The 12,659-nt window shown below is 44.3% G+C and overlaps 1 protein-coding gene across 4 annotated transcripts in view; it reads left to right on the top strand.

The window, feature by feature from the left end:
- The window catches only part of hook3 (hook microtubule-tethering protein 3), a 60,609-nt gene that overhangs the window by 7,633 nt on the left and 40,317 nt on the right, over positions 1–12,659 (top strand). For all 4 annotated transcript variants that reach the window (XR_011981748.1, XM_072696270.1, XM_072696149.1 and 1 more), the window contains exons 2-4: positions 11,615–11,700; positions 12,093–12,165; positions 12,270–12,320. Coding sequence is in view for 3 of the 4 variants with exons in the window: in XM_072696270.1 (XP_072552371.1) it covers positions 11,615–11,700; positions 12,093–12,165; positions 12,270–12,320 (210 nt within the window). In the remaining variant the exon portion in view is untranslated. The remainder of the gene's footprint in view (positions 1–11,614; positions 11,701–12,092; positions 12,166–12,269; positions 12,321–12,659) is intronic.

Raw genomic sequence — 12,659 nt, 5'->3', positions numbered from 1 at the left:
ATTCCGATCCGGTGGCTGGGAGAACCACTGAGGAGTACTGAACTCATTGGGTCATCCTGGAAGTAGCTGTGAGAAGATTGTACCTAATGAAGTGATTCTCATGGTCAGCAACCACACTAGAATAGTCTCTGGCATTCAGACGGTGGGTGATTGGCGTTACCGGGCCCAAAGTCCATGGATTCATGCTGTCGACCCCATATTCTGACCCTACCGTCTATGCCCCTCAGCAGAAATCAAGATTCATCAGACCAGTCTTTACCTGTCCAGCGTTGCTGAGCCTACGCCTCAGCACTGCAGCCTCAGCACTGCAGCTTCAGCTTTCTGGTCTTGGCTGACAGAAGTGCAACCTGACGTGGTCTTCCACTGTTGTAGCCCACCAGCCTCAAGGTTGGTCATGTTTACAATTCATTGAGGTGCTTTCCTGCTCACCACAGTTCAGTACAGTGGTTATCTGAGTTGCTGTAGACTTTCTGCCAGCTCCAACCAGTTTGGCTACTCTGGTGTTCCCAGTAATGTACTGCATTGAAAAGGCCCTTATTATCAGTCTCCCTGACATGATTACGCTCTTCAGCGCTGTCATCAGTCGGGAACCTTGGGGTATGGCGGTTAAACGGTAGACACCATGTCTCCATCGACTCACAAGACTGGTTTCGGGACTAGGGCCTGCTGATTTCTTTACTGGTTACTGCCCTTGTTCTCCTCTCATCTGGAGAGGAGCCATGGAGTATCATGTAAAACCTAAGGCAAATGTGCAAGTCTGGTGTAGGGGTGCACCGATCCGATATTATGATCTGATATCAGTCCCGATATTAACAAAATTAGCTGTATTGGGTATCGGATAATTAGGCCGGGATGTTTACATGCTTGCAGTGTTTGATTGCTGCTTGGTTGTTTGGTTGTTAAGCTAAATATTTATAAATAAGACCGATTATGGTTTTATGTGTTTGGCAAAGTAAAGCTACTTATTTTTATGTATGGCTATATTATTTTCAAATAATAATATGGCTGATACATTTTATTTATTTTAATATATTTAAAGAAGTTTGACTCATTTTTTATTTTGAATTAAAATGCTGTGACCTGCAAAATTGTTTATTATTTTAGTGACAGATAAATAGCTTGTAAATTTAGTACATTTATATCTGTGTTCATTTGTCATTATGTTTTACAAAGTTAGCAAAGGAATGTTTACGTCAACCTTGATGCTTTAAGTGTTATTAAGGTTTATTAATTCAACAATGGTATTGGTATCGGGTATTGACCAATATGCAAAGTTTATGTATCGTATCGCATGTTCTGAAATTAATGCAGGACATGTTGATTTCTATGAACTGTAGATCTTTCCCTTTTGCATTACTCCTTTGTACCCAGGCGAGAATGTGTCTGATTGTGTTTTTATGAGCTGTAGAAGTGGTGGCCCAACACTTTAGGGCAACTGTGACCTCTCCTCTGACCCTCAGCCGAGTTGTGGGTGTCGCTGACACTGAGAGCCTTGTTCTGAGAGGAGAAGGACTAGAGGAAGCTCTGCTGTGATTGAATGCTGCAGTGTTGCTGCTGGTTAAGCTGCCGCGGGGGACGGCTTGGTGACCGCGAGAAGGGCATGCTCAGCACGACCTGTTATTAAACATCAGCAATTATAATTTATTATGACAATAGGTCATTTTGACTGAACTGAGAAGAGGTTATTTGACTTGCACTAATGGTAGAACCTTTTTTTTGTGTATATGAAGAACTTTAAGTAGACAAATGTGGTTCTTTAAGTTGTCATGAATCTAGAACCATTGATTTATTTAAAGAAAAACCCTAAAGAACCATTTTTAGGGTGCAGTGTATACACACGCACAAATATTTAGTGTACAATATTGTTAATTTTATTTATTTATTATCCAGGTCCATTTTCCATTGTAGGGAAGCTTGGTAACCGCTGGCTGACCCCTAATGCTAAGCCTGCAGATATAGCTCTAGCTAGTACAGCTATTGCTGACTGTGTCCTGCTCCAGGGAACCCCAGCGTGATCCAAACAGCACACTCCCAGCACAAGAGCCTCCGTGACTGTGGTGTAAAGACACCAGTGGCCGCTTTTCTTTCTGTCAGGAAATAATGTGGTCGGCTCACATTCCTCACATAGCTGTTAGCAGACCTGCTAAAAAAGACCTTGCCGTCTGGACCAGCTGCAGCCACAGACCTCAGCCATTACTCTTAATTGTGTCTATGGTGCTGAATGGAGGGTTGCAGGTTTGACAGGAGACGGGAAACTGGTCTGCTGGTCTGTGACTTGGAGGTATGGGACTGGAATATAGGCTTGTAGGCCTTGACTTTTTTTTTGGGAGTGTCCAGCCCCCCCTATAGTCTCCAGCTCTGGTTTCCTCATATTTAGTGAAGCCTGTGGGTGTGGGTTTCCTCTGTATGACCACAGTGACGGTGTAGTCCAGTTCACTTTGGTTAGAAACTGATTATGCACTTATTAGATCACCGATTATAGCATCGATACTGGCACTTACACACAGTATCGGTATCGGCATTAGAGAGCATCAATACCATGAAGCTTACTGACGCTGTACTTTTTTTAACATAGAAAATTTTGGTTTGCAAACTTTATAAAACCAAACGTTTAAGCAGCCAGTCTTAAATAGTTATCACCATTAAACAGACATTTCATGCAACTTTTGGCTCTTTTTGTGGTGTTTTTGGTTCTAAAACCAGACGTTGAGTTTAAGCAGCTTGTTTTGTGTGAAGGCCACACACTGAAGTTTAGTAGCTTTTAACTTGGAGGCGTGTTCTAGTAATGAAATGTGGATTTTAAACACTAAATAAAAGCTGATTGGTCAAGTTTAGCCAGATTATGCTTCCCTAATTGCTTACTGCACTGTGACGATTTTCATCGTTTCATAGCTCTGAAACTTTCCTCAACCGGTACATGCTGTTTTTCTTAAGAGGTATCAGGATTTATAGCCATCTATCTACTGCGTCAAACCATCTGCCACCTACCAGTCCGGCCAGCGGGCCCCCCCACCCCACCCCACGCGCCACCACCCATGGCGGACTGGCGGCTCACCCGCCTGCTGCTGCTGCCTGTTTGGTGGCCGTGTTGAAACCTAGATGGACTCGTGTCAGGTCTGCCACTATTAATATCACCACTATTAACTTTCTGTTGTATCTGCTTTGGTAATTTTTATCATTAATGTTTAAATAGTTCTGATCAGAGGAGGACGGGTCGGGTCCCCCTTGTGAGTCTTGGTTCCTCTCAAGGTTTCTTCCTCCAGCTCTGAGGGGGTTTTTCCTTGCCACTGTCGCCATTGGGGCTCACTGGGGGTCTTGGATCCTTCATGTCTTTTTACATTATTTCTTTTTTTCTGTCTTTTACTAATTACTAATTATGTAAAGCTGATTTGTGACGACAACAGTTGTAAAAAGCTACACAAATAAATTTGACTTGACTACTGAGTATTTAAGTCAGAGTTTGTATTAGTATCGGTACTTGATATCGGCAGATACTTGAAAATCTGGTATTGTATTGGTATCGGAAAGGAAAAATATATTATAATATAATATAGTAAGGGATCTTTAAGGGTTCTTTAGTAAAGGCTGTGGTGCTATATGCAAACATGACAAGCCAGTCTATCATTTAAGGGTTATAATGGCTCTTTGGCTGCTTGAATGGCTCCTGAAATACAAGGTAAAGCTTTTCTAGATGGTGCTTTTACAGAGCTTTAACGTAACTAGGTAGTTCCTAAATTTCTGCAATTAAGAGCACTTATAATCCAATGGTAATAATAATCAATAATAATAACTGTAAACTGTTTCAGCTTACATATCAATTTATTGACTTGAAATTTTTTCCCAAATCAATCTACTACACACATGCTAACCTAGAGCTGGGCAATATGACGATATTTTATCGAATATCGATTTTATTGTGATACATTTTGTTATCGTTATACGCAATATACTGTTTTTTTGGCATATTAGGACATTGGTAGTGCTTAGTAAACACTGAGCAACTGTTTAATTACAAACACTGTGATTAGTCTGGTGTAATTAGATGAAGTTCAGATGGGATCTGAATAGTAGTTTATAAGAATCTGGCCCTACTAAAGGATGTAGTCTGGGATCACATGTATCGAGATAAATATTGTGAATCATTAACGATGTCTTTACATATCATGATAGAGTATTTTTACCTTATCGCCCAGTCCTATGCTAACCTTTTTCTTTATTTTGATTTTTTTTTTTACATGTTGTTAAAGTGTTAACTGTGGCTTATTCTACTACAAATGCCCACATTTAACAAACAGCTTCTCCTCACATCGAGGCCAGGACTGTTTTTTGCCCATTTCATTGTGGTCTTGAGGTCTAGTTGAGGCCTAGGCTGTGCTCAGATACTTCACGCTGGATCGCTGGCTGGACGGCTCTTCTCTAAAATCGTGTGCAGGCCTGCCGAAAGTGTTTGCAGGTGCTAGCGTCCTTTTACCACAGTCCCAGGTCACTGGGTTTGCTAATAAATCCGTCAGGAATTCTGGGTGATTGCCTCAGAGCGTGGATAAAGAGTGCATTATCCTTCACAATCGACTGTGCAGGGTTGTGATTGAGTTTTCCGGGGCTGAGGCTGATTTACAGAATGAACCATGGCCCATAGTGTGATTTATAGTCTGTCTCTGTGTGTGTGTGAGAGAGTGTGTGTGTGTGTGTGAGAGAGTGTGTGTGTGTGTGTGAGAGAGTGTGTGTGTGTGTGTGAGAGAGTGTGTGTGTGTGTGTGAGAGAGAGTGTGTGTGTGTGTGTGAGAGAGAGTGTGTGAGTGTGTGAGTGTGTGAGTGTGTGAGTGTGTGAGTGTGTGAGTGTGTGAGTGTGTGTGTGTGTGTGTGTGTACACCAGCTGGTCACTACTACTTTATTAACACCACCTTCTTGTTTCTAGTCTCTCTCACTGTCCATTCTATCAGCTCCACTTCCCATATAGGAGCACAGACTGTAGTCCTTCCATGGTCTGGACCCCACAGGACTGACCATTCTCAGGCACTGAGGGCCATTCTCAGCACTACAGTGACCCTGACTGACCTGGTGTGTTAGTGTGATGGTGGTACGAGTGGATCACATACAGCAGTGCTGCTGGCTGGAGAATAAAGAACAGGCTGCCAACCAGAACTGTCCAGACAACAGCGTCCTGTGGGCACTGATGAAGGACTAGAGGATGACCTACACGAACTGTGCAGCAGCAGATACAGGGCTTCGGTCTCTGACTTTGACATCTACAAGGTGGAGCAGCCAGGTAGGAGTGTCTAATAGGGAGTGGACAGTGAGTGGACAGACACAGTGTTTAAACACTCCAGCAGCACTGCTGTGTCTGATCCACTCGTACCACCAGCGCAACACACACTACTAACACACTGTCACCACCATTCATCAGCAGTGCTGAGAATGACCCACCAACCAAATACTACCTCTCTGCTCTGTGGTGGTCAGTCCTGTGGGGTCCGGAGCATTGAAGAGAACAGGGTGAAAGGACGGATGGATACAGCCTGGAATTATAGAACTACAGTGCCCCTGTATGGGAAGTGGAGCTGATTGAGTGACAGTGGAGGTGGTTTGAATTAAGTGTGTGTATGTGTATGTGTATGTGTATGTGTGTGTGTGTGTGTGTGTGTGTGTGTGTGTGCGCGCACACACACTCTCAGGGTAGGATTTCTTAAACTGCATGTGAGGGCTAAAATTAACATCTGACCAGCAGTCACAGTGTTTACTCTGTAGGAGTGGAGGGGTGAGATGGGACACTAGGGGCGGATCTTCATCGTGGCTGCTTGTTAACCATCGGAGTTAAGTACTTAAGTAATTGTTAGGTCAATTACACAAGTAATTAAAACTAGAGAAGTCTTAGTCCCTGCATTGCGGGACCATCAAGGCATTTTTAGTAGATCGGGTATCGCCTTTTAAGGTTTCGATCATTAGGTTTGCTGTGGCAGAGTGGCGCCACCTGGTGTCCTATAGGCACTTTTAATGGACATGATCCTCAGCTGCTGCAGAAAACTACCCCAGACAGAGTTCACCTGAGGCATTATTTCTTTTATTAGAACTGAAAAGTGTGGCGATGTTGGCGGTTAGCAGGCAAAACAAAAGCTACGGTTGATTCTAATGCTAACTCTCCATTCCACCTTAAATAGAGCTGCGATATGCCATACCTCATCTAAGCTGCAGCTACAGTGCATCCACTTCAACAGCAGACCGCTCACAGGTCGTAGTTCGCCATTGTATCCATTTGGGAAGATCTAGCGTTCCTCCCATCCCGTCTTTACTCCTGAACCCTGCATGTTTGGTGCTCTCTTCACCCTGCAAGAGAACCACACTCCTTTCTTTGGATCTGAACCGAGTTCAGAACCGAGGAGGAGGCTGATGCTAATGCAAATATCGCCATGGTCAGTAATGCTAGTGCTCACCCCTGGACTAGTGTAGGAGACCTGGTCATCAATCACTCAGAACTGAACAGGCGCTTGAGCTGTGGAGGAAACTCTGAGTCAGCACAAAGTGACTCTTCATCACCTCTCAGCCACACCAGATGGAGCGAGTTCCAGATGACCTGAAAAGCTGGCGGCGTGAGCTAATCGGTTATGTCAGATCTCCTTAGGACTCCGTTGCTGGTTCACCTATGAAGGGTTTAACACGTCGTGTGTTCAGCTCTCACACGGTTATGGATAATCCGTGAGTTGACTGAGTGGATTACTGTGCTGTTGTGGAGAGGGGCTGGGGGGTTGCTAACCGAACAGTAGGGATCCACCGATACCACTTTTTCCTTTCTGATACGATACCAGACTTTCAAGTAAAAAAAAAAAAAAACAAAAACCCATCCAGATAAATCTCTCCATCCCGAAGGTGTGAGTCTGATCGTGGTTGGATGAGAAGTATAAACACACACCATTCTGACTCCCTATTGGTTTGTAAGCTCTCCATCGCACCTGCACACGTCCCGTCACTCTCCAGCGAGCTCACAGCAGACGTCTGTAGTCTAGTATGAAGACTGTGTCCGTGGCAGAGACTCAAGAGAGCTGCAGTGAAACGTCCCGACTGAGCCCCACATTTACACTCCAATAAAGCTTATTGATCACACGCCTCTGAAGTCTGACTTTCTGCAGCATCACAAAACTTCTAGACAACGACTCCTCATATTTTCCTCCATGAAGCTCATGTTGATGCTCATTAGAGCACAGAGACGCTCCTTTAATAGAGCTGATATTACTGAAATGCTTCATTTTCAATGGGCAGATCTGCAGCTGAAACAGGAGCCTAGTGCAGCCCAACATTTTTAACATCAACATTTTAATAGAACATTAGAATATCAGATATTAATATTAATATAGAACATTCTCCTCATTCTGGCTTTTAGAGAAATGGGTTTTTGGGGAGGGGTGGGGGTAGTGCACTATAGACCCCTGTGGCGTGGCCTAAGCTTTCGGCCTTTGTTTTCCTTCCATTACTTTTACTTTTCTACTTGAAGTGGTTCTGAAACCAGTACTTTTACACTTTTACTGGAGTAAAAAGCTTCAGTTGATTCTTCAGCTTCTGTAGAAGTCTTTTAAACCCTCGTATCTCCACTCATGAATGTCAATACTTTTGACACCTTTGATCGGAGGTGTGGAAAAGTGACTCTAGCTGAGCCTTTAGCGGTGAGCTGTGTTGTGGTGTTTGATGTGTAAATAAGGAAGTGTGTGAAAATGCTCAGATGCAGTTTAACAAGCTGGTTTACCACCCTGTTATTTTCAGAGGCCACTCCCCCAGTTTGTGTTATTCTGAGGGAAAATAACAGGGTGGTAAGTTGTCTCTCTCTGTGGTATCTGCCCAATACCCACGCTGATCAATACAGAGATGCCCTCTGCCCTCTAGAGTAAACTTCATGATGTACACACTACAGCTGACCTTCCGGCTGCGGCGTAAACAAGCAAGCTGATTGGCTTTTTCTGTCGAAGGGCGGGACTTTTTTGTGGAAGGGCGGGGCTTTATGCGACTTATGCTTGGCTCTTTTAATATGATGATAACTACGTTGATGGGTCGTTGCATCCTTGGTGTGTGGTTGGGTTAGCTAGTTGAAGAGATCGCTGCAATTCGGCTAGTTTGGCTTTTATCCTAGCGTTCGCTCACCTAGCACCCGGACGGCTTAGCTACAGCTTTTAGCCTTTTATGGAAGTTATTTCTAATTTTACTCCAATATGAACGACAGATTACCCAGCCCCCATTAACGTGAACCTGGCTGAACCTGGCCACACAGCTGGCTGAGGTCATCGCTTGGCTTCTTGTGATGCAGCCAGGAAATACGTGGACTGAGCAGTGGCAGATCTGTGGGTGAAATGGAGGAAGTGAAAGGGGATACAGCAGACTGCTGAGTGACCGTGTTCAGTGTGTTCAGGGGTTGTTTACTGATCGGCTCCGTCATAAAAACCAGCACACGCTTAAGCTTTCAGTTCCCACCAGTAACCCAAAACCCCACCTGTACAGCACAGTCTGAAACTCCGCTGATCTGCAGATCTCTCTCTCTCTCTCTCTCTATGTTCTTAGCATATGTCTCTCTCTCTCTCTCTCTTTCTATGTTCTTAGCCTATGTCTCTCTCTCTCTCTCTCTCTCTATGTTCTTAGCATATGTCTCTCTCTCTCTCTCTCTCTCTATGTTCTTAGCATATGTCTCTCTCTCTCTCTCTCTCTATGTTCTTAGCATATGTCTCTCTCTCTCTCTCTCTCTCTTTCTATGTTCTTAGCCTATGTCTCTCTCTCTCTCTATGTTCTTAGCATATGTCTCTCTCTCTCTATGTTCTTAGCATATGTCTCTCTCTCTCTCTCTCTTTCTATGTTCTTAGCATATGTCTCTCTCTCTCTCTCTCTTTCTATGTTCTTAGCATATGTCTCTCTCTCTCTTTCTATGTTCTTAGCCTATGTCTCTCTCTCTCTCTATGTTCTTAGCATATGTCTCTCTCTCTCTATGTTCTTAGCATATGTCTCTCTCTCTCTCTCTCTTTCTATGTTCTTAGCCTGTCTCTCTCTCTCTTTCTATGTTCTTAGCCTATGTCTCTCTCTCTCTTTCTCTCTCTCTCTATGTTTTAGCCTGTCTCTCTCTTTCTCTCTCTCTCTCTGTTCTTAGCCTATGTCTCTCTCTTTCTCTCTCTCTCTATGTTCTTAGCCTATGTCTCTCGCTTTCTCTCTCTCTCTCTCTCTTTCTATGTTCTTAGCCTATGTCTCTCGCTTTCTCTCTCTCTCTCTCTCTCTCTCTCTCTCTCTCTCTCTCTCTCTCTCTCTCTCTCTCTCTCTTTCTATGTTCTTGGCCTATGTCTCTCGCTTTCTCTCTCTCTCTCTCTCTCTCTCTGTGTCTCTCTCTCTTTCTATGTTCTTGGCCTATGTCTCTCGCACGCTCTCGCTCTTTTTTTTTTTCTTTCTTTTTTTTTTTCTTCTTCTTTCTCCTCGTTCTCCTCTCTCTGACAGTTTCAGTTTACGTCTGTCCGCCTCCCCTCCTCCCCGTCCCGCTACTCGGGCTCGTGAGTGTTATGTAAGCGTGTTCTTTCCTGTGTAGCTCTGCTGCTGAACTGATCTCCCGGTCAGAGGAATGGCCACGCAGGCATAACGTGACGTTCATTTGATGCGTTTCTAATTTTGGGAAGCGGACCAGGGATCCCTCCACTGCTCAGATCAGTTCAGTACAGCAGGAAGAAGACAATTGTTTAAGTTGTTTATTTTCAGTCATGTGACTTTGAAACAGATCAGCAATTGGGGGTGGGGTGGGGTGGGGTTTGGGGGGTAATTTGGTTCTTAGATGCACCTTTTTTTTTTTTGACCATTAAGCCGGCGATGTCAGAACTTCCATCCAACTCTGAATGGGCAAAGGGGGGTACAAACTCTATCGCAGCAAAAATCTACTGCAGTTATGTGATTCACACCAGGGCGCTGAGCTCAGTCATCGCCGCAGTTATTAATAGTTAATAGGTAATATCGTATACCACTGCACAGAAACATTGAGGACGGTATTTCAAAATGATGACGTGTCTCGTGTCAAATTTCTGTTCTGTGTGTTATCTAGTACATGGACTAATTCGCTTATTTATTCATGTGCATTTAAGAGAGCAACAGGTAGGGGGCGCCATGAGTTCACACTGATTGGTGATGTGATGCTGTGAAAACGTGGGGGAGATCAAGCCCACAGTAGCTGCGAGTTTAGCGGAGTTCGACTGAAAGAACAGCAAGCAAACCTGGATGAACTCGTCTGCTACAGGGTAGGGATGCACCGATCCGATATTAGGATCAGATATCAGTCCCGATAATAACAAAATTGTCCAATCCATGGAACCGATCCTTTCACTTTAATTCATTGGTGTTTGACTGCACTAAATGTTTACAGGTTTGCAGTGTTTGATTGCTGCTTAAATGTTTAGCCAAGTTACTTATTTATTCTCAGCTGCTGGATTTTATTTTTGTATTTGGCAAAGTGAAGCTGCTTCTTTTCAGTTTTGGCTGATACCTTTTATTTTTTTTAATATATTTTAAGAATGTATTTTTTTTCTGCACAATTGTTTATTATTTTAGTGACAAAGAAGTAGCAATTTAGTACATTTATATCTGTGTTTATTTGTTATTATATAAAGTAATGTTTAATCAATCCTGATGCCTTAAGTCTCTCCCACTTGGTGAGGTATACGGTTTATTAATTCAGCAGTGGTGTCGGATTGGTATCGGGTATCGACCGATATGCAAAGTTTATGTACTGTATCGGAACTGCAAAAAGCCGGATCGGAGCATCACTACTAAAGGGCCCTGAAAACAGTGGAAACCCCCCTTAAGAGCATTCCCTCGACTCTGTGCTCTCAGATATGAGGCTTTATCCTCTAAACAGGTGGGATTTGAGCCTCAGTTAGCTGGAACACGGCCTGTGCTGTGGGGTTTCAGCTGCTAGCTAACTTATCTAAGCCTAGATAGTCGACTACGAGTCCAAACACAGCAGAACCGGTCTCTCATCTCACCTTTCTGTCCCTCCCAGCACCAGTCGCTCGAATTCTTTTCCTCAGACACGAGTGTGTATCGTCAACACTTGCTACAGTTTTGTCAACAGCAGCTGCGCTAAGCTGTCATGCTAACTTAGCTAATGCTAACCACCTTCTCTCTCCAGTTTTTCATTTTGGGGATGCCCTCTACTACCCCAAACACAGCACAGCAGCAGTTTACGGTCAAAACTTCAACCCCACAGGTCTGGTGTTTACTCTTTTTGGGCCAATCGGAGTCAAGACTGCTGAAATTTTAGAGAATGGTGCATTTCATGAGCTGGGAAGTATCTAACTCCTCTTAACTAACATTGTTGGCAACCAAGAGAATCAGCTGCCGTTCACATTTCAGCTGATATTGTTGTTTGTGATGGACCGTAAGAACTCGAGGGCCGTCTTCCGATCACATTTGTCACAATTGGCAATCAGCAGGGGTCCAGGCACTCTGTTATGAGGCCAGGTAGAACACGGTTCTCGGACGTGATTCATTCAACCTGGCTTGTGTTTGCCTAGTTGGTGAAGTTCCACAGCTGTGAATTCCACAGCCCGCCACAGGGGTGCTCCCGAGTTCCAGTGTCTGATTTATTTTAACTAGGCTTCCTGTGTTTCCTTCAGATCCAGACGTTTGGAGTGGAGGCACCATGCAAGACAGTGGAAGATCTAACAAGTGGAGTGGTCATGGCTCAAGTGCTGCAGAAAATGTAAGGCATATATATACACACACACACACACACACACACACACACACACACACACACTCTGACTGCATGACCTGACATGCATGACTCTGAAACTTCTCCTCAGTGAGTGCGTTCTATCATCTGCTGGCGTCAGCTGATAAGAGAAACACAAAAACACACACCATCCTGCCCACCCCGCCCACCCAGGGAGAGTGAGGCTAGTTGTTGTCTCTGGGCCTTCATGCCACGGATGGCTGTGGCATCCTCAGGGACCAAACGCTTTTGTACATAAAGGACCACAAAAACGTCACGAATTGATGGAAATGTTGGAAATGATGTGTCTGTCTCTCTGTCTCTATCTGTCCTGATCTTTTTCTCCCTTTCCCGTCCCCCTGTACCTCTTGTCTCCTCAGAGACGCAGTGTATTTCAGCGACGTCTGGATAAGCCGTATAAAGTCTGAAGTTGGGGATAATTGGAGGCTGAAGGTAAAGCACTCTTTAGGGTTCAGTGTTGTGTTGGTGGGAGGTGTTGTGGACATTTTAAGAGCTACTCCCGGTTTCATGCTTTGTTCTTTTCCTTTCTTCTCCAGATCAGCAATCTAAAGAAAATCCTGAAAGGTATTTTAGACTACAACCGTGAGGTAAGAACACCTACCTTTCACAGCAGTGGCGACAAACACACCATCTACAGGCCTGATAAAGCGTCTAACCCCGCCTTGCAGTTACATTTAGAATCTCCAAGCTGTGCATCAGAGCCAATCAGGGTCTCTAGTTAGCTGGGGGCGGGACAGCAGACAGCCAAACTCCAAGGCAGAATTACGGAGAGTACCTTATCGAGTGTTAGACTTATGTACTGCAGTTATGCGAGGTGTTGAAGTTAGAAATGGGGATGAGGGACCCTCCACTACTGAAAAACGCAGCTATGCAGCAGTTGACGGTCATTACTCTGCCAACTCGCCAATCGGGGTCTCTAGCTCAGC

The sequence above is a fragment of the Salminus brasiliensis genome, chromosome 1 (assembly GCF_030463535.1).
Source record: "Salminus brasiliensis chromosome 1, fSalBra1.hap2, whole genome shotgun sequence".
Taxonomy (NCBI): domain Eukaryota; kingdom Metazoa; phylum Chordata; class Actinopteri; order Characiformes; family Bryconidae; genus Salminus; species Salminus brasiliensis.
This window is presented reverse-complemented; position numbering and strand designations above follow the sequence as displayed.